Source organism: Ochlerotatus camptorhynchus, unplaced genomic scaffold, assembly GCF_037179485.1.
Source record: "Ochlerotatus camptorhynchus isolate MF236.1 unplaced genomic scaffold, CSIRO-AGI_Acam_v1.1 ptg000250l, whole genome shotgun sequence".
In the NCBI taxonomy this organism is placed as follows: Eukaryota; Metazoa; Arthropoda; class Insecta; order Diptera; family Culicidae; genus Ochlerotatus; species Ochlerotatus camptorhynchus.
Window position 1 is genome coordinate 785,110 of NW_027040740.1, and position 27,189 is coordinate 812,298.

The window sequence follows — 27,189 nt, forward strand, 5'->3', positions numbered from 1 at the left end:
ATTTTAATTTTTCTTCCTTGATCTTACCTTGAGATGACACGGCCCTCGATCGGGCCAGGTCAATTTTGTTGGCAACAAGAATAATTGGACGAGTACGGGAAAGGTCCATGTCGTGTAGCATATTTAGCAGCTGTTCCGCTCGACTGAATGTAGCTTTATCAACCACGGAATAAACAACCAGAAATGCGTCTGCTTTTGCCATTTCATCCTGCAAATCAGTATTAAAAAAATGTTCCACATTAATATGATTAAAAAGTTGTCGGATTAGTAGGTTGATTTTTTCTTCTAATTTTCAGTCTGTGAAACTCTGACTCAGTCAAATATTTATCAGAAGGAAGGAAACCTTACAAAGAAGGAATTGAAAGTATTCTTTAATGTACAATTCAATGAATAAAACACTGTTCATCAATGCTATTTTTTTTATAATTGTCTTATAAATTCTTTCCATGTAGTAAATTTGACTTATATGGGCTCTTTACCTTAGGTGAAACACAAGGAATCATCTTTTCCAACTCATCTGTATCGGATACATGAAAAATATTTCAGGGTGAGCAGTAAACCGGAAAATTGGGAAAACCGCGAAAAAGCCGAGAATCCAAATAATAATAAGAAGAAAAAAAACGAGAAAAGCGCAAGAATTTGAATGACAAAACGGAAATAAGTAGGGCATAGATCTAATATTCAGCCTATTAAGCACATCCCGCAATTTACTTATCTTTTTTGAACGGATTTTGAATTCAAAATTACAAGTTTTTACTACACATTACTTATATTTGGTTGATCATACAACACTGCTTCTTGTTACAAATTCGACCTATGGGGTCAACGCCGTATAAAAAAAAAACGTTCATTTACTACGGATTTACTTCGTCATATTTACTACGAATTTACTTCGTCATACAGATGCGGGCAAACAAAGAATGGAATGTTTGATTCACGTGCAGTGCTTCTTTTTTTTTTTGAGAACGAAGGGTGCATACTTTGCGCTCTTAAAGGCTTTGTGTTGTAGATATTGAACTAAAGTATCATACCAAACATATAATTGAATTGGTAACGCCAAAATCATAGATGTATTCGATAAAGAGAGAGAGAGAGAGAGAAGGATTAGTAATTTCCATTTAATTCCACTACCTTATCTGCTTATCTTTTTTTTATAATCCATTTATTTGTCAAGGCTCAAATGCGTTAGTTTTGCGGAGCCGAATATTTTTTACATGATTGTGTTTACATACTGGTGAATTTTACAGAGTGAATATCATTACTTACAACTAATGTTAGTAGAACGGGGGCCGATTACTCGCGGCTTACTCGAGATTAGGGATTACATTTATTGATCATTTGGAGGGAGGACAAGGGAAAGCATTTTGAACTCATTTAAAACTTAAACGTAAAGGATGACTAAAACACAAAACATTAAACACATACATCAACAGCTTTAAGAAAATCGTAAATAAACTTCATAAAGTCGATATCACGACAAGCCAAGACGTCTCTAATTGGCTTAAATGGTTGTTTTCCTCGGACCCTAAGGGAATCACACAGAATGGATCTCGCCTCATGATGCAAGGAGCAGGACCAAACAACATGCTCGATGTCGTGATAACCGTTTCCACAGGTACACAAGTTGCTGTCGGCAAGCGTAACCCGCATAAACAATAACCATAAGAAGCGCCTAACCACCAATTCGGGATATCATCCCAACTTTATGTGGGATGGTCGTACCATCTATGATATCGTTAGAGTATGGTACCCGTTTATTAGGGAATACCAACCGGTAGAAACTAATGATTTTAACTTGGCTCACTACTTGACTAGCCTATTGGTCCCAAGCAAATCGATGAACGTAGCCAATTCTAGTCAAAATTCTACTACTACAAATGTTTGTTTTCCCAGTCGGCGCCGCCGGGATGTTCTGAGGCATAACATCTCTGATCACGCCTTCCTTCGGATGGGAAGTAAAGCAGTTGGTCCCCGGTTCATGAGTTGATGGGTCGATAGGTAGGGTCCAGGTGTGGGAGCTGCCTTCCTGGCACGTCGGTAGCATTGGTGCTCAGCACGGAAAACAAGATCGACAAAAAAAAAGTTTTCGATCACCAGCGGGTTCATGACTTCACAGCGGATGAGGAACCGGAACGATAAATGCACAAAACGATTTGTTAAGGGGAGGACGCCCGCAAGAACTTCAAGATTCATGGTATGCGTCGATTGCATACAACCTAGCGCGATTCGAATGCAACGATATTGAATCCTTTGGAGCTTCAATATGTGTGTCCCCGCCGCCGATTGAAAGCAAAAGCTACCGTACCATTCGAGAGAATGATGGTCTTGTAGAGTCTTATCAGATCTTCCGGATGGGCTCCCCGTGAAGTGCCGGTAATGGAACTAAGGAAATTGATTCGCTGTTGGCATCTCTGCTTCAGATACGCTATGTGTTTTCCCAAGTGCACTTGGAATCGAACCAGACACCTAAATACTTAAACGACATGCTGTGAGTGATTGTTCTACCCATAAGTTGAAGCTGAAACTGTGCTGGATAAAGCTTCCTAGAAAAAAAAACCATCTCTGTTTTCTCCGGAGAGAATTCAATACTCAGATTCATTGCCCAAGTAGACAAATTATCCAAGGTATCTTGCAATGGTCCTTGCAGGTCCGGTGCTGTTGGTCCAACCACGGAAACCACCCCGTCATCTGCAAGCTGCCTTAGCGTGCAATTTTCGGCTAGACAATCATCAATGTCTTTGACATAAATAGAAATTGTACAGGAGGGGACTTAAACATGAGCCTTGTGGAAAACCCATGTAGCTGATTCGTGCAATTTCCGAGTTGCTTCTTTCAGCTCATTCGTTTCTCGGACAACAAATTAAAATCGAAATTGTTGATAATCGGAGAAAGCCCACTCGCATGGAGTTTGTCCGAAAGGATGTCGATGCAAACAGAATCAAACGCCCCTTAATGTCCAAGAAAACTGAACCCATCTGCTGTTTTTCAGCATAGGCTAATTGGATTTCAGTTGAAAGCAACGCAAGGCAGTCGTTCGTTCATTTGCCCCTACGGAATCCAAATTGCGTATCTGAGAGTAAGCCATTCGCCTCGACCCACTTGTCCAGACGAAGAAGAATCATTTTTTCTAACAGCTTCCGAATACACGACAGCATCGCGATGGGACGATACGAATTATGATCCAACGCGGGTTTACCGGGCTTCAGGATGGCGATAACTCTCACTTGTCTCCAATCATTCGGAACAACGTTGAGCTCCAGGAATCGATTGGACAAGTTCAACAATCGCCTCTTTGTGATGTCTGGGAGGTTCTTAAGCAGGTCGAACTTGATTCGATCCATTCCCGGAGCCGAGTTATTGCATGAAAGAAGAGCAATTGAGAATTCAACCATCGAAAACGGGGAGTCCATGTCATCCTTTTCCAGCGGCGGATCGCGAGTGTTGCATCGAACCGGAAAATCCACTTGTTAAAGTACTCCTTGTTCTCGTTGACCGACGATGCCGCGTTACGCATTCTCCTGCCGACATTCCAGAGCGTTTGCATGGAAGTCTCTCGCGATAGCCCTCCGACGAACCGACGCTAGTAACCGCGTTTTTTGGCCTGACCAAGCTCTTAAACTTTTCCTCTAGCTCCGTATACCGCTCAAAGTATTCGTGGGAACCGTATTGTAACCGGATGGGGTACTCCTTGCAGAGCATTTATGAGACCCCCCTCTACACTACCTCAGGGTCGGCATGCGCGCTCGAAAATCACGGCTAAGGAAACACTCGAATATCCAACACACACAACACTTGTTTAGCTATAGGTACCTTTATAGTTCCCACTTTCGTCCCACTTTCGTCCCACTTTCTTATTGGCTATCTCCTACCTCGTTTCGCCTGACGTTTCTTCTTATTCTTCAGCGCGGGCCCGCTGTTGTTCCTTCCTCAGCCACTCCTTCACCTTCCTCAGCTTCCTTCTGGGCACTTTTCAAAGCCCAGTCGGTTCCTTTCCTTCGACTTTGAACCCTCAACTTGGTTCGCAAGCCGGTCGCGTACTTCGGTACTTTCCGCGACGGGTCTTCGATCTCTCTCTCTCCTCATTATACTCGTGGCGATGGGCCGTTTGTTTGTGTTCCCGGATACCTTCGTATCGGAAGATGCTCCGTGTCTAACCGCGCCGTATGCCGAATGACGGACACTACGGGGTCTGACCACGCCGTGGATGAATTGCCAGCGGTAAACTACGGGGTCCTGTGGACATAATGGGGAATCACGATGGCGGTTATTGGCGATCGAGAAGGTGTTTCTCTAGAAGGGAATTTTACCTGGATGGTTCTGCACCTCACTCTCCTTCTTCACTTTTTTTCACGTCCTCACGGTTTTTTACTGATTTTCGAACTTGCTTGAACTAGCTTTATGAAGTATCGCTGTTGAGTATCGCCAATCAAATCATTCTCAACGATGGCGGCTGACCTATCCTCTCTCCTCCTCGCTGAGCCATCGTCCTTCCGCCCTATTTCGCCTCATCATGGCCCCATTATGCCATCTCCTAATGGCCTCCAAATCCAGTAAACAGTGCCATCTGGTGGTAGGTAGAGGATCTTCCTGTCGTTTAGTGGTGTGGCTGTGTACTGTCCAGTGGGTGATTTTGTGGGCGATGGGTGATGTTGGTAGCTTGTATTCAAACCTTTCTTTGGCATATTGTTATACATAAAATACGAAACACTAATCGCGACAATCTCACTAATCTCAGACAGACAGACACACCACTGGTTACAGTATTTGCGAAATTGTTTAAACGCGGTAGACTTCTCGTTATTCACGTCGGTGCATTCCTGTTCCCATCACACAGTGGGAGGACGTTTGCGAATGGTAGTGCCAGGAACAGGCTTCGTTTGTGTTTGAAGCGCGCAATCCTTTATGAGCCGCGATAGAAAGGAGTACTCATCCAACGGAGAGAGAACGTCAACCGATTCTGAACCGTCACGAACCGCGTTCGCGTATTCTGAATTCCCAATTGATGTTTCTCGTGAGATCGTACGCGATGTTGATTGGACACTGTGAAGATGAACCGTTGGAAATCGAAATTTTTATGGGCAAATGATCACTACTATAGGGGTCTTGGATTACTTCCCACATACAATCCAATGATAGTGAGTTCTAACAGAGTGACAGGTCTAGTCTGCTCTCTCTTGCTGGAGGTTCGGCTATTCGAGTTACTTCACCGGTGTTTAGAATGGTCATATTGAAATCGTCGCATAGGTCATAGATGATGGTTGAGCGGTTGTCATCGTACAGCTCTCCCCAGCCTGTACCGTGGGAATTAAAATCCCCTAAGATAAACCGCGGCTCAGGTAGCACTGAGCAGATGTCAGATAGCGCTCGCCGAGAAACAGCCGTTCTCGGAGGGATGTATAACGAGGCAATACTGAAGGTTTTACCTCTAATATTCACCTGACATGCGACAATTTCAATACCTGACACTGGAGGAAGGTCGATTCTGTAGAATGAGTGTTGTTTGTTGACCCCTAGGAGCACCCCACCGTACGAATCTGCATGATCTAGACGCATAATATTGTAGTCGTGAAGAGAAAGGTTAACATCTGGAGAAAGCCATGTTTCGCAGAGAGCAAACGCATCACAGTGTTATAACTGTTGTTAGAACTCAGCACTCACCAACTACCTACTCGGAGATCAAACATACAGCACCCGGTCGACTCAGGCGACAAGAGCAAGCTCCGGAACACCCATGGTTGGCTAGCTACCGGGTAATCAGAGGGTTTCGCGATACAAAAACGAAGAACTTTCACTTTTCTTTAAATGCATTTATTCGCCACTTTCTGTATTATGTGCGTGTTGTTCTGTGTTCATAGTTTTGTGTAATATGTGTCGTGTAGCCTAATCGCGTTGTTCGCTGTACCGGTACATACCGCTGCTGCCGTTGATGGTGAATCGGGATGGCCGACACAGTGACTCCTGTCCTACTGTGCGGCCGGAACTCTCGCCAGATTGGTGAAGCGAGCGGATGACAAGCCAGCGGGCGTTGCTGGACAGTGGGATGGCAGGCGTCATCCTTCGTTGGCACGATCGGCCGACCGTGGCAAGGCCACCTTGGTCAAGCCGAGAAGGGAAAACTCCTTTAGGATTATGGCCTACGTTTGGCCAGATAATTTTGCTTGGCCCTTGACAATTGGGCTCGGAAACTGTTTCCAAGTTTACGAGCCGGCCGTGTGCTGACGGAAAACCTTTTTAAGGTCCAACATAAAAAGAGGTCCTATCGGACGAATACGTAATTAATCTACGGTTTTTAGTGCAGGGTATTTAGTTACCTGAACGTTAAATTTCCCTAGCGCACACTAGCTGCTGCTAGGGGGGGTGTTGGTCTCCTAGTTATCGTTCAAAACACCAACCACTGCACTTAGCAAATTGAAATGCGTCTTAGCACACGGACGCCTGATATTGAAAGAGGCCGATTTTGGGCAATGGTCGTTCTTTCTCCCAATTTTCCTTCATCCCGTCAGCCTTGTTTTGTATAGTTGTTAGTAGCTTTATGGTGGACATAACGTAACGGCACAACATTTTCACAGCGGTACAGAACCCTATCACTTCTGTGGTATACTGCTGTTTTTGCACAAGAAACGTGAAGGTTCTGAATATATAACATGTAGGGTTAATTACCCCATTTCCGGCCTATTAAACACAACCCGCACTTAGTCTTTCTTAATCTAGCGCAGTTTAGCACCAAACGGAATGTTATTATTACTGATGGCTTCCAAATTTATTTACCTTTCCGTACGTACCGTAAGATTTGATAAAGAGAAACCAATCGTTGAGATATTGTCAAAAGTCTAACACTGCTTCTTGACGCCAAACTTGGCCTACGGATTCTAAACTCGGCCTAACGCATTGAAACGCCATTGAAACGCCACTGAATTCACTTCGGCCTATCGGATGATGATAAAAATTGATTCGGTCGAAGCGCTTCTTTTGTTTTTGGGAATAATAGGTGCAAACCTTCATACCACGCGTTCTCATTGACTTCGTTCGGTAGCTTATTAACTAAAGTATCGTACCAAATACATAATTGACTTGTTAACTCTGAAATCATGGATTTATTTGATATTTTCTGCTCGATAGGCCCAAAATGGGCGATAAGGCCGAAGTAGTTCGCTACCCTATGACAAAAACCTTTGAATTTGTGACCAAACGATTACAGTGTATGTCATGCAGTAAAAATTTGAATATTTCTAGTTTTGGTAAAATGCTTCTACAATTCCATTGAAGGAGAGATACCGTATCATTTTTTGGAAAATTATCCATCGAAGGATACGAATGAAGCAAGGGGCCACTTGGAAACAAATTGCTTCAGAAAAGGTTTCACGATTGGAAGCATCATGTTATTGATGCTCCGTAGAGGGTCAGTGATGTTGAACAGATCGAGAATGCTGTCCACAATCCCAGAAAGCGTGAACATGGCGCTCTGCTGTTCTCGTTGTGAAACTGGGACATCTGGGGTTTTAGATGTTCCCGGAAGCCCCGGAAATTCTTTGGGTTTCGGTTTATTTCCGTGACCTCTTGATTTATCCAAAGGGGCTTGGGAGTCAGTTTTTTTAGTTTTCTGCGAGTCATTCTTGGATCGCTTCCTTGAAGGACCTTTCCGTCATTGCCCTCTGAGTCAGTGTCGTCCTCGTCAACTGGAAGAAGATTAAACGGATTATTGTTTTCTTTTTCCGGAGTGATTTTGGGAGGAGGATTGAAAGTCTTCAAGATCTCCGCAAAGGAACGCTGAGAGCGCGCCTTCAGAGACCGTTCAAGTTTTTTCCTTGCTGTTTATACTTCGGGCAATCTGCGAGAGGATGCGGAGGTGCCAAACAATAAACACATTTGGGAGGAGTACCACAAGTACCCTCCGTATGCTTCTCGCCGCACTGATCGCATCGTGGCTTGTTGCCGCACAAGGCGGTGGTGTGGCCTAATTGTTTGCACTTGGTGCAGTTCATCACCCTTGGTACAAACAACCACACAGGAAGTCGAATCCTCCCAATTCGGACGTAATCCGGCAGAGCCGATCCGAAAAAAGTCACTCGAAACGAGTCCCGTCAAGGGATGCTGACTGCATTTGGGTGCAGTCAAGAATCTTGACTTCTGGACGAACGGGGTTCTTGAAGACACCAACCCCCCTCTTCAAGAAGTCATTGCAGGTCAAACTCGCTTCGGTGACCACTCCTTCGATTTCCACGTCACGACTGGGAATGTAAACGATCTCATTCGCCTGCTTGCGGTTACCAACAGTGACGCACAGTTTGTCTGGCCTCACCTTCAAAATGTCGGTCACGGACGAGAAACGTTTAAATAGATCTTTTTCGATGTGATTAACGTTAATCGGTTTTTGCTTGGGCCGGAAAAAACAACCCATGGACCTGTCGAGGCGTCTGGGTATGCCTTATGGTGGGGGGCAGTTTTTGTTTTCTTGGCGGGGTTAGGCAGAGTAGGTAGTTATCTTTGACAGATACGCGTATTTCGGCTACAATGTGCAGACTTCTTCAGTGTCTTGTTCTAATACTCGACTACAAGTACAAGACACTGAAGAAGTCTGCGCATTGTAGGCGAAATACGCGTATCTGTCAAGGATAAGCAAATAAGATAGTGGAATTAAATGGAAATTACAAATCCTTCTCTCTCTCTTTATACAGGTATTCCACTAAGACGCCCACATTCATCAGGATGTAATCGATATTTTCTGATTTTTGATAGGACGAAATGTGCGATTAGGCCGAAGTAAATGTTTATCCTGTACTTCGTTATCTATCAGAAAAAAATAAAATCAAATTTTGTACATTGAAATGTTTTCATGGATCCTTTAGGCTTTGAGATAAAGGCACACCTATGAAGAATGCTGCAGGCGGCTGGGTTCGATTCCCGATCCTGTCTAGGAGTTTTTTGGGTTGAAACATTTCTCGACATCCCTGGACATAGAGTATAATCAATAATCAATACGAAACTAACGAATTCAAATTGGCTCACTACTTGACTAGCCTATTGGTCCCAAGCACGTACAACGTACCCCATTCTAGTATAAATTCCAGTACCACACTATGTTTGTTTTAATTCGCTATGAAAGTTTGACAGATAAAATGAGGGGTTAGTGGATTTTCCTAAGTTTCGAGGGGTGAATCGATTAGCTTGGGACCGAAGTAGTACCAGAGCTGAGCCAAAAATTTGAGCTCTTTTCTTCGGGACCTTTTGGTCTTAGAGTTACCTCTATAATTGTACTTGCCACAGAATCTAAAGAAAAGCAACAATGTAATGAAAAGGAGATTTTCCATCTATTTCAAGCTAACAGTGACAATATGCAAATACTGTGTCCCATTTTTTAAATTGTAAACTAAACTTTAATCTTAATTTTGGTTTATAAATGTCAATACGGCTTACCTTGTTGTCTGCACTATCGGCGATGAATTTTAGCTCAGATTCCTCCCCATTTAGTATTATAGAAATGTTTTGTTGTCCTGGAGATTCTGTAAATGAAAATGACATATGTGGAAATCAAACTATTGAAATTAAAGGAGCTCGTAGGGTTACGCACGGGTTTTACACGTCTTTTGTGTTACTTATTTTAATACAAGTCTGCACGGTACGTAATTTTCTCCTTCCACCGATTCCTTCGAAATTACTTTTTTTTTTTGGAGAGAGACAGGGGGTCCCTATCCCTGTCAACCACATATAGAGATTTTCACGTCCGGTTGTATTGGTGCGATATGTGAGAGCGTGTTAGTGAATATCCGAGGAAAATACATAACAAATCGATGTCAAACTCATTTTGACAGATCTACTTTCATACATTGTTTAGGTTAGCCAGAGGAAAATAATAAACAACTTTACACGGCGTTGCTCCCGCTAGTGTACGTGCGTTAAACGTCACTAATCTCTATAGATGCACCATAGCTCACATGATTTTGACATTTTTGGATAATCTGACACTCTTGGGTATAGAGCTTTTTGACGTTTAAACGGCGCACACTAAAGCACCATTTAAACTGAAGAAGTGTGAACAAGAGAGAAACAGATTAGTGGGAAAACAAACCAACCGTTCATCCCTGTGTAAAACTGACGGAGGTACGACAGAACAAAACAGCTTACTCTTTCACACTTGCATCGCAGTGCTGAATGCTAGAAAGAGTAGTCTGTTGCAGTCATCCTCACCCAGTATATTCATCATATTGATGTGAGCTCCGCCGAAATGCGTGATTATTGCCCCCGTGAAGAGAGGACTATATTAGAACCTTTTTACTTATGGTTTGAGAACTTTAATGGTAATGGTTATGGTTGTCAGTAAGGTACATTAATGGTTCTGTATTATCGGTCAACTTTACGTGGAATGTATTGCAAATTGGTAATCAATAATTTACAGGCAACCTATTCGTGATATATTCCACATAAAGTTGATCTGCGGGCCGCTACTATCGCAGAAAGCCGCAGACCGAACTGCTCGCTGTATTTTAGGTATTATAATAAGTTTAATGTATTAAATACTTAAATTACATAAAATACATTGAAAAGCATCATTGTTAATTTAAAACTGAAGGAAAAAGAATCAGAATACAAATTCTTGATTCTACAAACAAAAATTGTTTCGCTATTTCAAAGAAAATAATTTTTGATCAATGATTAAAAAATTAAAAAAAAACATTTTTTTAAATTCAATGAAAGAAATTGTTGGTGTCAACAATATTTATTGTTTATCGGGAGGCAACGATTTTTTTTTATTGCATTCAATACAGAATATTGTTGATATTGAAATTTATTTATCTGCGTGTAATAATATAATACTATGGCAATGTGACGCAACAGGGCTTTCCTCCAGCACTTCAATTTGATAAAAGCCCCGTTTTGAAGCAACATCATGAAAATACCACGTTGCGTTAGAGAGGCAAATCACGAACTACAAGATCGGGTATGGAGATGTGCCTCGGTGATATCGAAAAACAGTTTGCTCGTCTGGATTGACGGGTGTAATTTTCGCTATTGGACTTGAAGGAAATTTGATTTCCGTTACGAAACTCGCGAGTAAAGGTGTTCGTGCGGAATTTAACGTTGACCGGTGTCAGTTAGTTTATGGTTCGGTAATTGCGACTGCAGATCGTGTTGGAGGTCTGTATCGCTGGAATGTGGCAGATGAAAAAACCATGTTGGTGAACAATCAGCAACACAGTACCTATTGTCAGCACGTGTGGCATCGGAGGCTCGGCGGTTTTGGCGGAGGCTGTGAACACCGCGGTCTATAGCCAGGACACGTTGCCATCAACAGCAGTTGGAACGGCACCGTATGTAAGTAGGTGTATAAGCGTAAGTAGGATGAATCTGGACGAGTCGTGCGATTCCAGGGAAGGTTAGTCGCTCGAGGTTTTTAACAAAAATAAGTTGAAGGCTACGATCAAGTGTTTGCACCGATTGAGAAAACATTTCGGTTGGTGCTCACAATCGTGAGCAAGTGGCGAATGCTTGTTAGGCACATTGACATCAAAACTGCGTACCTCTACAACGAACTTCAGGAGGAGTTTTTCATCACGCAACCACCGGAGTACACCAATGGTGATCCCAGTGACCAGCTTGCAGTGTGCAGCTTGAAGCGAACTATTTACGGATTTAAACAAGCACCGTGTGTGGATTGATGTGACGTTCAAGGACATGGGTATTCGGCGTTCTTCGGCAGATCCATGCCTTTACTTGCGAATAGTGGATAGAGTTTACACGTTTGTATTAATTTACATCGATGATATAAAGGGTGTCCACGATGAAATTGCCACACACAAAATTGATTCGCAAAATTCGAGTTTTCATCCGATTGCCATCAAATTTTCAGGGATTGAGAAATAACTATTAAACTTCATTTTACCATTTTACTCGTATTTTATTTACAGTCCATACGCAAATGCCCACACCTTGGCCTTAACCCCGGCCATAAGATTCTGCACAACCTGTGAATCAACCGTTTTTCGCATGTAAACCCATACTTTTTTCAGTTCCTCGACTGTCTTCACTACCTTAGGTCGTTTAAGAAGGTGCTGCTTCATAATCGCCCAGTACTTCTCGATGGGGCGGAGCTCCGGAGTGTTGGGAGGGTTGAACATTTTCGGCACGAAATTGACCTTATTGTCCGCATACCACTTCAGCACGTCCTTGGAGTAGTGGCATGAGGCCAAATCCGGCCAGAAGATTGTTGGGACGTTGTGGGCCTTCAGGAGAGGAAGCAGCCGCTTCTGGAGGCACTCTTTTATGTACACCTGTCCGTTCATCGTGTCCTGGGTCACGAAAGGTGCACTCCGCTTCCCGCACGTGCAGATGGCTTGCCAAACCAGGAATTTCTTCGCAAATTTGGACATCTTCTGAGTGCGGACATGCTCCGGAACGCTGAACTTATCCTTGGCCGTGAAAAACAGGTTGCCGGGGATCTGTTTGAAGTCGGCCTTCACATATGTTTCGTCGTCCATGATGCAGCATACAACTTTCGTCAGAATGTTGAGGTACAACTTCCTGGCACGGGTTTTGGCGGACTTGTTCTGCTTCTCGTCGCGATTAGGGGCCTTTTGTACCTTGAACGTTCGAAGCCCAGCCTTAGTTTTGGCCTTCTGGACAAAACTTCGGCTTAGGTGCAGCTTCTTAGCCACATCCCTAACGGAGGTGTTCGGATTTCGGTTGAAGGCCCCAACTACGCGGTTGTGATTTTTGGTGTTGTACGGAATACTTTTTCCTTCACTTCTGGGCTTCCGATCGGTGGTCAACCGTTCCTCGAACCGCTTAATCACTCGCGACACCGTGGAATTCGCGATTCCCAACGTTTTAGCGATGGAACGATGCGAGAGATCCTTGTTCTCGTGATGAATGCGCAAGATTTTATCACGCACGAGCTGTTCTTTCGACTCCATTTCCGCGAGTTTTGATCACAGGACTTTAAAACTTGCAGGATGTAAATAATGCACTATGAACTAAATCCACCCAAATTTTCATTAAATTCTACCCAACGGTTAAAAAGTTAGAGCAATTTCATAGTGTGGCAATTTCATCGTGGACACCCTTTAGTTGTCGTTTGCGTAACGGAACAGGAGTACCTAAAGCTTGCTGGAGTGTTGACCCAAAAATGAAAGATAGCGGAGCAAATTTGGAAAAAGCTCAGAAACTTGCTAAGCAATTCGAGAGTTCCCTTAATTTCAGTTTGGGTCCTACTAGTCCTATTGAGAATCAGATTGCTCGGGATTATCTGAATATTTTCTCTCGGGATAATATTTTTGATGATTCCTGGGGGACTGATTTGGACGAATTAAGATCTATAACTAAAAAATTTCAAAATATGAAAGCACCAGGTGATGATGGAATTTTCTATACCCTCATCAAAAAACTTCAAGAGAGTACCTTGTCATTCTTGGTAAAATTATTTAACATATGTTTCCATTTGGCATACTTTCCCGATAAATGGAAAAATGCAAAAGTTGCTCCAATTTTGAAGCCGGATTAAAATCCAGCTGAAGCTTCTAGCTACCGTCCAATAAGTTTGCTTTCCTCAATAAGTAAACTTTTTGAAAAGATAATTTTAAATAGAATGATGCTTCACATCAATACGATCTCAATTTTTGCAGATGAGCAGTTTGGATTTCGCCATGGGCATTCAACTACTCATAAACTCTTAAGAGTTACCAATTTAATTCGTTCAAACAAATCTGAAGGCCACTCAACTGGAGTTGCTCTTCTAGACATAGAAAAAGCATTCGACGGTGTCTGGTGTAGTAGATAGAGTTAGTGTTGAATAAATAATGAGTAGAATCGAGTGAGCGTGAAGCGTGATAGTCCGTATGTAAACGGAATCTCATTGGTTAGAGAATTTTGATAGGTTACCTAAGCTCGTTGAAGTCATTCTTGTAACGAATTTTGGAGGGGACGGACCACCACTAGCAGCAGAAACAGCAGCAACAGAAACAGCAGCAAATACAGCAGCAGCAGAAGCAGCCGCACCCGTGGGAATGAAGGTTTGATTGCTAAATTGAAAAAGTTTAATTTTCCACTTTATATTATGAAATTAGTTCAAAATTATTTAACTGACAGAACTCTGCAGGTAAATTATCAAAATTCCAAATCTAATCGACTACCTGTTAGAGCTGGAGTTCTTCAGGGTAGTATTCTTGGGCATTTATTGCATAACATTTTCACTTCGGACCTCCCTGATTTGCCTCAGGGGCGCCACAAATATTTGTTCACCGATGACACAGGCATTTCTGCTAAAGTAAGAAGTCTTCGTGTTATTTCCAGCAGACTGCAGAAAAGTTTAGATATTTTCTCGTCTTGTTTACAAAAATGGAAGATTTCTCCCAAAGCTTTCAAAACTCAACTTATAATATTTCCACATAGGCTTAAGAAGTCTTCGTGTTATTTCCAGCAGACTGCAGAAAAGTTTAGATATTTTCTCGTCTTGTTTACAAAAATGGAAGATTTCTCCCAAAGCTTTCAAAACTCAACTTATAATATTTCCACATAGGCTTATGTGGAAATATTATAAGTTGAGTTTTGAAAGCTTTGGGAGAAATCTTCCATTTTTGTAAACAAGACGAGAAAATATCTAAACTTTTCTGCAGTCTGCTGCAAATAACACGAAGACTTCTTCCTTTAGCGGAAATGCCTGTGTCATCGGTGAACAAAGATTTGTGGCGCCCCTGAGGCAAATCAGGGAGGTCCGAAGTGAAAATGTTATGCAATAAATGCCCAAGAATACTACCCTGAAGAACTCCAGCTCTAACAGGTAGTCGATTAGATTTGGAATTTTGATAATTTACCTGCAGAGTTCTGTCAGTTAAATAATTTTGAACTAATTTCATAATATAAAGTGGAAAATTAAACTTTTTCAATTTAGCAATCAAACCTTCATTCCCACGGGTGCGGCTGCTTCTGCTGCTGCTGTATTTGCTGCTGTTTCTGTTGCTGCTGTTTCTGTTTTTGAAACCTAGTAGTAGTCACATAGTCACTATGAACGGAGTTCCAATTTCCTGGTCAAGTCAAGTGAAATATCTTGGATTAGTACTAGAGCAAAACTTAACTTTTAAAGATCACATTGAGGGCATTCAAGCCAAATGTAACAAATATATAAAATGTTTGTTGCCTCTTATAAACAAGAAATCCAAACTTTGCCTGACGAATAAACTTCTAATAGGGGAATTCACGTATTCTCGGCAACCTAAGCAGCGACCTTCTTTATATAGCCTTTTTCTCTATGGAACGCACACATATGCAGTATTGGTTTGTTTACAATCTTTTGCTGCCAGCTGCTCTAACAATTTCAGTCGAAAGAATTGTCAAAAACTGTTTTCAAACGCTTTTACAATGCTCCAATCTTCTCTAGTGAGAGCGAGTATTGTCGGCAACCAGTTTTTCTTCGGCAACCGTTCCATTTGAACTGCATGTAAATCTGCTGTTCTATTATCGGCAACTCGAAATCAGCTACAATTTGTAGTGCGTGTGTTTCATTTCAAGAAAACCTTGCTAGATTGCTTTTTCTCAGTGGTAAAAATATAGTCAAATTGAAGCTGAAAGCATAAAGAATCGTTTGCATGCATTCAGCGAAGTGTTTTCGTAAGAAAATCCAGTGAAAATAGTGTTTCAATTTGGGTTGCCGAAAATAGTCTGTCATGCCGAAGCCGTCATTTCCCCTATTTAAACAAATTTTTAGCCCGGCCATGCTTTACGCTGTGCCAATATGGTCTAGTTATTGCACGACCAGGAAAAAAAGCACGTAAAAGGACTCAGAACAAAGTTCTGAAGATGAGTTTGAAGTTGCCTCCCTGGTACATTACTATCGAGGTACATAGAATTTTGAATGTTGAGACTCTAGAAAAAATGTCCAACAACATAATTAATAATTTCAGGCAAAAATCGTAGCAATCCTCAATTGCAACGATTAATTCCCTTTATACTTAGATCAGATTTAGTTTTAGTTTGCATGCAGGTTTAAAAAACCTGTTTAAAATACTGAATTTCCAAGGCAGGAACAATGTAAACACACTTAGATATATATCATAACAATTAAGGCTGGTAAGCTACTGTAGTAGCTGGACCACCTAGGTTAAAATAAAATGTAATTTATATTGAATTTGGAACAAATAGAGTTAAAAAAGTTAACGGCCCAAGTAACCATAGGCCTGTTATTTTGCCTTTTTGACTATATACAGCTGAACAACGGCTAAACAAGTGTTTGCAAGTTCTGATGAAACCCGTATGTAGCCAAAAAGGCGAAATAAGGTGCTGGGAGAGCTTGGCGATTTGAAGCTTTGTATTGGGATTCACCTTCGGCAAATTGTGGCACCTAGGGGTGGTAGCAATCTTCGGTTCGAGTGTTTTGTCGATGCAGAATTGGCCGGTGAAGGTGACGATCGGAATTCCTACATGGGCTATATTTTCAAGTTTCAAGCAAAAAATCCTACCTCAGAAGAGAAGTTTGTGAATTTTCCCATTTTTCAATGCGTTGCTTGCACTTTACTTCTCTCACGCCCTGACGTATGTCTTACCCACTTACCCACACAAAGTCTCATTATGTTACTCTCCATTCAAACATATGAATAAAATAATTAATTTACGTTGCATGTTGGTTTCAACTAATGCGTTTTTTTTGTTCATTGTACACATCTTTTGTATCCCTTGTGCAACCATAAGATTCTATATAAACTAGACATAGACAGCATCTTACCTCGTGTGTCATATGCATTGATGCATTCAGATGATCGGAACTGATACAGCAGAGCTCCTTTGCCAACACCTGGGGCACCGATCATAGCTACAAAGAACGATTCGATGGGTACATTGCTTGGTGGAAGCACCTCTTCTGGAGCATACATAGGGCTGGTAGGTGCTAGGCTGTTACTCCGCGATCTCCGTCTTCTAAACGAATCTCCTCGATTAACAACGCCTTGAAAAAAAAGCAATAAACAATAAAAATATAAATGTAATAGATTGTGTTTCGACTGTAGGAGAAAATAGTGTATATTGTTGTTCATAGTCGTCGTCTAATATCGCGGACACGAGTGTGAGTGGTCCTATTTTTTGTTCTGGCGAAACTGCCACCGATTCAGCCATCCATCTTCCGAAGTAGGATTGCCCGAGCACAACAGCGTAGAGAAAAATAAATCTACGGAACCCATGGATTGGAGGATCGTGCCAAGATTCAAAAGAACATGTAATACTAATTGATGTAATTAATAGTGGTAATACATACATGCGGGGCTTATTGTAAGTGAAAGTAACCTGAAATGGGTTGCTGAATCTGCAAAAGCTGCAAGAGCTATCACCACCAGACTAAAGCTGATCAGGTCGGACTCGATTATCCGGAGTATCGATTTTTTTTTCATTCCGTATAATCAAATCCTCCGGATAATAGTCGGAATCTGTCCCTGCATAAATTAAAATTGAAAAGAATGTTGAAAGTACCAAAAAAACTGGTGAAATTTCATACATTTTAGTGTTTTTAAGTTGAAAATTTTCATTACTGTTAATTTAGTTGTTGTACAAAACATTCTCCATGCAGTTCCCTAGATTTGTGTCTTTGGTAGTAACCGTGTAGGCTTTATGGTTTCTTCGTAATAATTGATTTAAAACAGCCATAAAAACTTGTGACGTTTTCTTAAAATGCGCTATGGTCGCCCTATTCGTTCGTACGTTCAGCGCACATGAAAATTTTGTAGAATGTTATTGCAAATGTTGAGCTACATTCTTAACTTTCGATTACCGCACATCTCCTGCGCCGAAAGAAAACATAACTGCGGAGATGTTTCGCGGTATCGAATATTGTTCAGTCTGAGGAGAACACACAACGAGAGACACCGAATTGGCGAATTCTGAGAGCGGAAAGGAGAGAAGTAGGTAGTTGTAATAAGCAGTGCTGATAGAAATCCTTTCTTCTACACTCAATTTAGCTGAAAATGAAGAAAACCTTAACAGGTAGACCAACTACCTGTTGTAAATATTGATATTCGTCTTCATCTTTGTCGGGATGATATTGAGGATCAAATGCAAAATGATTATTTTAATTTTAAACAAATATAGCGCTGAAGAACGTGGTTTTTAGACATAAGTCGACGGCAAATTATTGCCTCAAGCTGATCTGATGATAATATCGATGATTTAGGCAGTGTGGTCGACAATATTCAAAATAATCATTTTGCCCAAAATGTCGTTGATTATTTTGCTTTTGAGGATCACTTCTGATTTTGACAATTTTGGGTTTGATAATTGAGCTCTGGTGATTATCAATAAACGCGTATTCGTTGATGTATAATAAACTCATTTGTTCATTTCGCTCGTTTCGTAACTACACACACTAATCCAGCATTTAGTTGTTCGGTATTTTTTTGTACTGGGCTTAAACGGTAAAACGAAAGATTTACTGAAAATTCAGTTTAAATCAGGTGAATAACCGATGTTCTGTAAAACACAAACTGAACTTCGGTATCGTTTGATGCAAAATACTGTACACAGAATATTTATTTACTGAGAAAGTCGTTACCCAACAAACAATTGAGAGCTCTTATAAAACACCTGAGTTGATCAAACGTTGAATAATAGCTTCCAGAGTTGAACAAGAATGTAGTTGTATTGCCATTTGATTAAAAGTTTTAAAAGCTATTGGAGCACTCCTAAATGATTATTTACGTTCGGTTTAACTATATGCTTTATAAGACCTACGATAACTTTTATAGCACCTTAGTTAAACTGATTCACAAAAGCTATACAGAACGTGGAATAAACGCATCACAACAAACCATTGGGAGCTCTTATACAACACCTGAGTTGATCAAACGTTGAATAATAGCTTCCAGAGTTGTACAAGAATGTAGTTGTATTGCCATTTGATTAAACGCTTCAAAAACTGCTTGGAGCACTCTTAAATGATTGTTTACGTTCGGTTAAACTGTTTGACAGGAGCTTCTATAGGATGTGGAATAAACGCATCAAAACAAACCATTGGGAGCTCTTATACAACACCTGAGTTGATCAAACGTTGAATAATAGCTTCCAGAGTTGTACAAGAATGTAGTTGTATTGCCATTTGGTTAAAAGCTTCAAAAACTGCTTGGAGCACTCTTAAATGATTGTTTACGTTCGGTTAAACTGTTTGACAGGAGCCATAAAGGATGTGGAATAAACGCATCAAAACAAACCATTGGGAGCTCTTATACAACACCTGAGTTGATCAAACGTTGAATAATAGCTTCCAGAGTTGTACAAGAATGTAGTTGTATTGCCATTTGGTTAAAAGCTTCAAAAACTGCTTGGAGCACTCTTAAATGATTGTTTACGTTCGGTTAAACTGTTTGACAGGAGCCATAAAGGATGTGGAATAAACGCATCAAAACAAACCATTGGGAGCTCTTATACAACACCTGAGTTGATCAAACGTTGAATAATAGCTTCCAGAGTTGTACAAGAATGTAGTTGTATTGCCATTTGGTTAAAAGCTTCAAAAACTGCTTGGAGCACTCTTAAATGATTGTTTACGTTCGGTTAAACTGTTTGACAGGAGCCATAAAGGATGTGGAATAAACGCATCAAAACAAACCATTGGGAGCTCTTATACAACACCTGAGTTGATCAAACGTTGAATAATAGCTTCCAGAGTTGTACAAGAATGTAGTTGTATTGCCATTTGGTTAAAAGCTTCAAAAACTGCTTGGAGCACTCTTAAATGATTGTTTACGTTCGGTTAAACTGTTTGACAGGAGCTTCTATAGGATGTGGAATAAACGCATCAAAACAAACCATTGGGAGCTCTTATACAACACCTGAGTTGATCAAACGTTGAATAATAGCTTCCAGAGTTGTACAAGAATGTAGTTGTATTGCCATTTGGTTAAAAGCTTCAAAAACTGCTTGGAGCACTCTTAAATGATTGTTTACGTTCGGTTAAACTGTTTGACAGGAGCCATAAAGGATGTGGAATAAACGCATCAAAACAAACCATTGGGAGCTCTTATACAACACCTGAGTTGATCAAACGTTGAATAATAGCTTCCAGAGTTGTACAAGAATGTAGTTGTATTGCCATTTGGTTAAAAGCTTCAAAAACTGCTTGGAGCACTCTTAAATGATTGTTTACGTTCGGTTAAACTGTTTGACAGGAGCCATAAAGGATGTGGAATAAACGCATCAAAACAAACCATTGGGAGCTCTTATACAACACCTGAGTTGATCAAACGTTGAATAATAGCTTCCAGAGTTGTACAAGAATGTAGTTGTATTGCCATTTGGTTAAAAGCTTCAAAAACTGCTTGGAGCACTCTTAAATGATTGTTTACGTTCGGTTAAACTGTTTGACAGGAGCTTCTATAGGATGTGGAATAAACGCATCAAAACAAACCATTGGGAGCTCTTATACAACACCTGAGTTGATCAAACGTTGAATAATAGCTTCCAGAGTTGTACAAGAATGTAGTTGTATTGCCATTTGGTTAAAAGCTTCAAAAACTGCTTGGAGCACTCTTAAATGATTGTTTACGTTCGGTTAAACTGTTTGACAGGAGCCATAAAGGATGTGGAATAAACGCATCAAAACAAACCATTGGGAGCTCTTATACAACACCTGAGTTGATCAAACGTTGAATAATAGCTTCCAGAGTTGTACAAGAATGTAGTTGTATTGCCTTTTTGGTTAAACGCTTCAAAAGCTGCTTGGAGCACTCTTAAATGATTGTTTACGTTTGGTTTAACTATATGCTTTATAAGACCTACGATAACTTTTATAGCACCTTAGTTAAACCGATTGACAAGAGCTATATAGAAAGTGGAATAAACGCATCAAAACAAGCCATTGGGAGCTCTTATACAACACCTGAGTTGATCAAACGTTGAATAATAGCTTCCAGAGTTGAACAAGAATGTAGTTGTATTGCCATTTGCTTAAAAGCTTCAAAAGCTGCTTGGAGCACTCTTAAATGATTGTTTACGTTCGACCAACCACCAACCACAATTTTGTTGCTAAAAATAGCACAAGTGATAGGCACGTTTATATGACCATAAGGCAATGATTATTCGACTGCAAGAGAAGTCACTCAAGATGAGCTTCATATACTTCTCTCATATGATCAAAATATGTATTCAAGAATAGAGCAGATGGAAACAGAAGCGGCTGGCAATCCGGGATCATGAGTTCGAATCTTGCTTCGAGAAACCCTCGGTGGAGTAGAGGTAAATTATATATATAGGTGTTTATTAATAAATGCAAACATTAATTTAAGACATATATCATATAATCAACGATAACATTTCTAGATAAATTCTCTCAATTAATTATTAGGGAGATTAATCGAAAGAATATCAATCAAAGATTAAACCGATGCTAGTTACTACTTCCTCCATGATCACAGAATGTGTATTATGGCATAATTACATATTTTTTCAATGTGCACAAATAAATTAAATTAATAAAAACTGTACAAGCAATTATTTTGGCGTACCACAACAATTGTTAAATTAATTTTAATCTGTGAATATTGTGAGTACTTACACAACGGTTATTAAGGAGTCATTAAAAAGTGCTATAAACGCTTTTCACCGCTTGCTGTACAATGATTATTTAGGAGTCATAAAAGAGTGCAACAAATGCCTCTCAGGTTCACTCTCTACTAAATTTCAAAGCAGCTGTCAAGAAGTGTCTACAAACGTTGTATAAGAGCTTTCACCAAAATAATAAAGCTTGAGTTTAAATATGTATCTATAAACGTTGTATAAAAGTTGCTTCTATCCGGTTGTTAAGGAGTCATTGAAAAGTGCTGTAAACGCTTTTCACCGCTTGCTGTATAATGATTATTTAGGAGTCATAAAAGAGTGCAACAAACGCCTCTCAGGTTTACTCTCTACTAAATTTCAAAGCAGCTGTCAAGAAGTGTCTACAAACGTTGTATAAGAGCTTTCACCAAAATAATAAAGCTTGAGTTTAAATATGTATCTATAAACGTTGTATAAAAGTTGCTTCTATCCGGTTGTTAAGGAGTCATTGAAAAGTGCTGTAAACGCTTTTCACCGCTTGCTGTACAATGATTATTTAGGAGTCATAAAAGAGTGCAACAAACGCCTCTCAGGTTTACTCTCTACTAAATTTCAAAGCAGCTGTCAAGAAGTGTCTACAAACGTTGTATAAGAGCTTTCACCAAAATAATAAAGCTTGAGTTTAAATATGTATCTATAAACGTTGTATAAAAGTTGCTTCTACTCCTATACCGCGTAGACATATAATGCTGTAGTTGAACAGGTTCTCCAAACCAGTGTAAACAAGAGTTTTACAGAAGTTGTAATAAACAAATTGTACAGTTATTATTCAGCATGCAGTTGAATAAAATCACAATGGAAGCGTTTCTTCAACAAGAAATTGATTTTGGGCAAACGTTTTACTGAATACGTTAGACAACACCTTTGTGTTGCAGTTGTATAGGTTCTCCAAACGAGTGTAAACAAGGGTTTTATAAAAGTTGTGGTGAACACATTGTGCAATTATTATTCAACATGCAGCTGAACAAAATCAAAACGAAAGCGTTTCTTCAACTGGAAATTGTTACTTGGGTATTTTCCAAATTTTCGTGATTTCACGAAAAGTCAGTAAAAATAATTACTGTGCACAAAGTAGTCTTTATTTTTTTACCGACTGGTCAGCAGAATAGCCACCTTGTTTTACCGACCACGAATTGTAAAACTCTAAACTGTCAATTTTATTCCCGCCGCCATTTTAGCTTCAGTAAAATCCGGGAGCAAGTGTTTAATCGCGCGGTTTTGTTAAAACTTGAATTATATCATGACGGAACTGAGAAAGCTCGACAGCGAAATTGAAGTACTATTTCGTTAGTACCAACAATTATTATTTACTCTTTTTGCAGTTCCTTGATCTCCAACAAATTTTGATTAACAAAATGGATGTTTGCATTGTTTGCTTTCACTGTCGACGCGCTATTCCGGGGTACGTCAAGGGATTAAGTCGTCATATTAATTGGCATATTATAAACGGTGAATTGCACCAGGATTCATGCTTTTATGACTGCAAATTCACTACTTTTAAATTAACTGGGTAACACGGTATAATAATGAACCAAATAACTGTCTTTTCAGTTAAATTGCAGCAAAATAAACAAAAAGAAACTACTGGGTTTTCCAGTATACGCAACTCGAACCAATTACTGAATGAACAGTTATTTTTGACAGATTGACTTTACGGACAGTTCGGTAATGCAAATTATTTCTGTGATGACTACTGGGCGATCCGCAATTCAAAAACCCAGTAAAATTTTACTGACTCCAGTAATCTAAAGTTAGTGTGCAGTGACTCAATTCCGAATTCGTACACCCTTAATGGGTTTGATCATGCGCTCACATCTACATCTAAGATCTAATATTAAAGGCATGGTGTGGATGTAGTAGTGTGACTACCATCTATCATTGCGCAGTAGTTGTTTCATTCGAAAAATCATGTTTTGGTTTCCTACGCGTTGAGTCATATTTTAAACACGGAAAAACAGGTCAATCCCGAATTCGTACAGTTGTTTTCCTTACTAAGTGTGGTTTTTTTTCACTCAATAGCATCTGTTAAGTAAAGGCTGTGGATCCAAATCTTTTCGATGGCGAGGAAGGGTCAACATACGTCAGTTGTGGAGCGAAAGCTTATCGTCGCTCACCATAAAGAGGGGAAATCACTTAGTGAAATTGCGACCATGGTGAAAAGACCCAGATCAACAGTTCAGTACATCATTAAACGGTTTGTAGAAGAGAAAAGGATTGCCGATTCTCCTAGAAACTTAAATAGGAAAAAGTTGACAGCGGCAGATGAACGATTTGTAATGAGACAAATAAGAGAAAATCCAAAAACAACAGCTGTTGACATCACGAAAGAACTGAATCAGCGAAATGTAGTGAAGGTCTGCCCGGAAACGGTTCGTTCTGTGTTGAGAAGGAACAACTTCAACGCCCGTGTACCGAGAAAAAAACCATTCATTAGCAAGAAAAATAAAAAGCTTCGATTTGATTTCGCTAAACAGCATGAAAACACTCCATCGACCTACTGGACAAATGTCATCTTTGTTGATGAGTCCAAATACAACATCTTCGGCTCAGATGGTCGTCGTTTTGTCTGGAGAAAGCCAAACGATGAACTGAATGTAAAAAATCTGAAACCGACGGTTAAACACGGTGGAGGAGGGGTAATGGTATAGGGTTGTATGTCTGCTAAAGGTGTAGGCAACTTGGTTTTCATCGAAGGCATAATGGATCAGAATGTATATTTAAACATTCTAAAAGAAAATTTGAAGCAAAGCGCCAGCAAAATGGGATTAAATGAAGAGTTTAAGTTTTACCAAGATAACGATCCAAAACACAAAGCACATAAAGTACGTTCATGGCTGCTTTACAATTGCTCAAAAGTTATTGATACTCCACCACAATCTCCGGATATCAACCCCATTGAAAATCTTTGGGAATATCTTGATAAAAAAGTTAGAAGCCACCATATTTCAAACAAAAACGATCTGAAGAAACATTTGCTCGAAGAATGGACAAAAATTCCCACTGAATACACCCAGAAACTTGTAGACAGCATTCCAAAACGCCTAAAGGCAGTAGCAATGAGTAAAGGTTACCATACGAAGTATTAAACCGAAAAATTGGTTAATATCCCAATTCAACGACCTACTGTACGAATATGGATTTGAGTTTATTTTCGGCATTCATGCTATTTTTTATTATTTTCAAGAAAATAATATTCATTTTATCAGAAATAAAAATAATGCATTGTTTTTCACATTTGAGACTATGACTGTACATACATAAAATGTCTAAAAAATATTTATTGACTTTTAGAAACTTAGGAGGAAAAATCTGTATGGTGGTGTACGAATTCGGAATTGAGTCACTGTACGAAGATGTTCAAAACAAACACAATTCATCGACACTGGGTGGAAGCGATACTCCTTGCATGTGATAGTAAATGATAAAAACAGACACTGGTAATAAGTCGATGTCCCGAGAGAGAGAGGGAGAGGGAGAGGGAAATACCGAAAAATGAGAATGTAATATAATATTTAATATTAAATATAATAATAATAATAATATTTAATATTCCTTTCTTGTACATTTAAGTGTACTGAGAAATAGAGATGATCGGGTTTCATATTTTACAAACCATAGGGTACTGAAATGCCATGATATCATTGGAGTATAAATTATGCGCACGCGTTTTTGTGTGTATGTCTTGTGTGTGGGTGTGTTCCTCAGCGGGAGTTCTGCCATGCCATCTATCGTACATGTCATCCATCATCTTGAATCTGCTAACTTTATTGCTTCCACTTGAAAAATATTTTATTGTTGAAATTTGTAACTGATTATGATTTAAGTTGAAAAGACATAGAGGTTTTGTGCCTACGGGAGAAGAGGTAGTTAAATTATTTTCACTCCCGCGGGTTTTCCCCTCTATCAATAAAAAAAAATATATTCAACACATCATAATTCCTTCCTATGATTCAGCTACGAATGTAACAACGATGGTGAGTTCACCATGTTATATCTTCATTTTATTCCAGCAGACAGCAATTTCAAATTTATAAAAAAATATCTACATATGCTAGCAACACTGACTGGGTGTATCCTATGGCTTACCTTCCCTACTAACATAATTCCTAAATTCCCGAGACATTTATGAGGGGTCGTAGAGTTCTCTGCATCTCTCTTAAGTAAATGTTGGACTAACATACCTTTCCTATCCCTACCAGTTGTAAGGACGTGGCCAGGACAATCCTTAACTGTTGGAGCGGGATGTTTCTTTATCTGGGAGATAGTATTTATTTCCTACTTACTATTTGTCCAGTTACAGAAATCCGTCTTGCTCTTAATAGTTTTGAATTCGTACCACCTACGATATTGTGCAACTTGTTCGATGCTAATGCTAATGCTAATGTCTTGTGTGTGGGTGTGTTATTATTCAGTATACATTTAATGTTGTCCTCAATACTTACCCTGCTTCGAGGAGCTAAAAGTTCTCAGTCTATAATTATCATCATCATCCTGATCATCAATCTGTAGGTGCTGTATATTTGGTACATCTAAGAAAGCATTAGATTTTCTTGGAGCTGTAATGGGAGAATAATGGTAAGATACGATCGATTATTACAAAACACAGATAGGCAGAATTGCATTTCCCTTAGACAAATATGGCAGCATACATTAGATTACATACACAAATTTAAGGTGTCCGATAATAATGCAATTTTTCCTTAGAATTTTGTTCACCGAAATCGCAACGATGAATAACAAACGTGGCTACCCAAGTAAACATCTTATATCCCCATATGCGGTGTGGCCTGCTTGTGCAGTCGCTGTGCTTTTGCCATACGACACATATGTCTTTGACGCATTAACAATCACTAGATTAATTCAACTTCCGAGGTCCTGTCTTTAGTATTAATGGCTGATCACTCGTAGGGAAAAGTGAGAATTGTAAGAGAATTCTAAAGAAAACGAGTGAAGGACACAAGTATCCGGCGGTGTGATCGCTAATCGAGCCAACGTAATGTAGGAAGTAATATTTGTATGGCCAATTTAGTGGACACACTTAGTGTTTTTTGCCGAGATGGGCACAACCGAGCAGCTCGGCAATCTATTTTGCTGGATCTCAGTGAAAAATTTGCCGATATTCAGTTAACAAACGGGGATTTTGCCGAGATCTCGGCTAACAAACATAAATTTTGCTGAGATCTCAGTAGTTTGGAGCCTGCTCGGTGGTGCCAATCTCAGCAAAAAAATGCAGGTTGATATATTTTCAATATTGTGACCAAAATTTGTATTATTGGGATTCTATTATTTGTAGCAGTTTTAAGGCTGGAGAGATGTAGGATGCGGAGGAATAGCTTAGAGGAAGCATAATATTGTATTGCTTTCTATTTTGGAATAGTTCAGATGGACAAGGTGACAGGTTTACGCTTTTGAGTTTTGCTCTTCCTTATATCATTTTCATTATTTACATGTGTTTTGGCTGACATTGGAGGATTTTGTTTTAACTAACTTTAGTAGAGTGTAGAAGTGTAATTTTTATGAATGTAATCCAAAATCCTCATACAAAATGCAAACTCAAAGCGCCAGCTCATCATACAACCATGAGCTAAAACTTTTAGAGAATGGTTTTCTAATCTAAAGGCACAAATGTTT

At 39.8% G+C, this 27,189-nt stretch overlaps 1 protein-coding gene across 5 annotated transcripts in view; it reads right to left on the reverse strand.

Annotated features, from left to right (window-relative positions):
- LOC135704889 (GTP-binding protein REM 1) overlaps positions 1 to 27,189 on the reverse strand; it is a 104,637-nt gene that overhangs the window by 2,135 nt on the left and 75,313 nt on the right. For all 5 annotated transcript variants that reach the window (XM_065226426.1, XM_065226427.1, XM_065226425.1 and 2 more), the window contains 4 exons: positions 26,001 to 26,114; positions 16,709 to 16,927; positions 9,415 to 9,500; positions 28 to 208 (listed from right to left, as the gene is read on the reverse strand). In XM_065226426.1, coding sequence (XP_065082498.1) covers positions 28 to 208; positions 9,415 to 9,500; positions 16,709 to 16,927; positions 26,001 to 26,114 — 600 coding nt within the window. The remainder of the gene's footprint in view (positions 1 to 27; positions 209 to 9,414; positions 9,501 to 16,708; positions 16,928 to 26,000; positions 26,115 to 27,189) is intronic.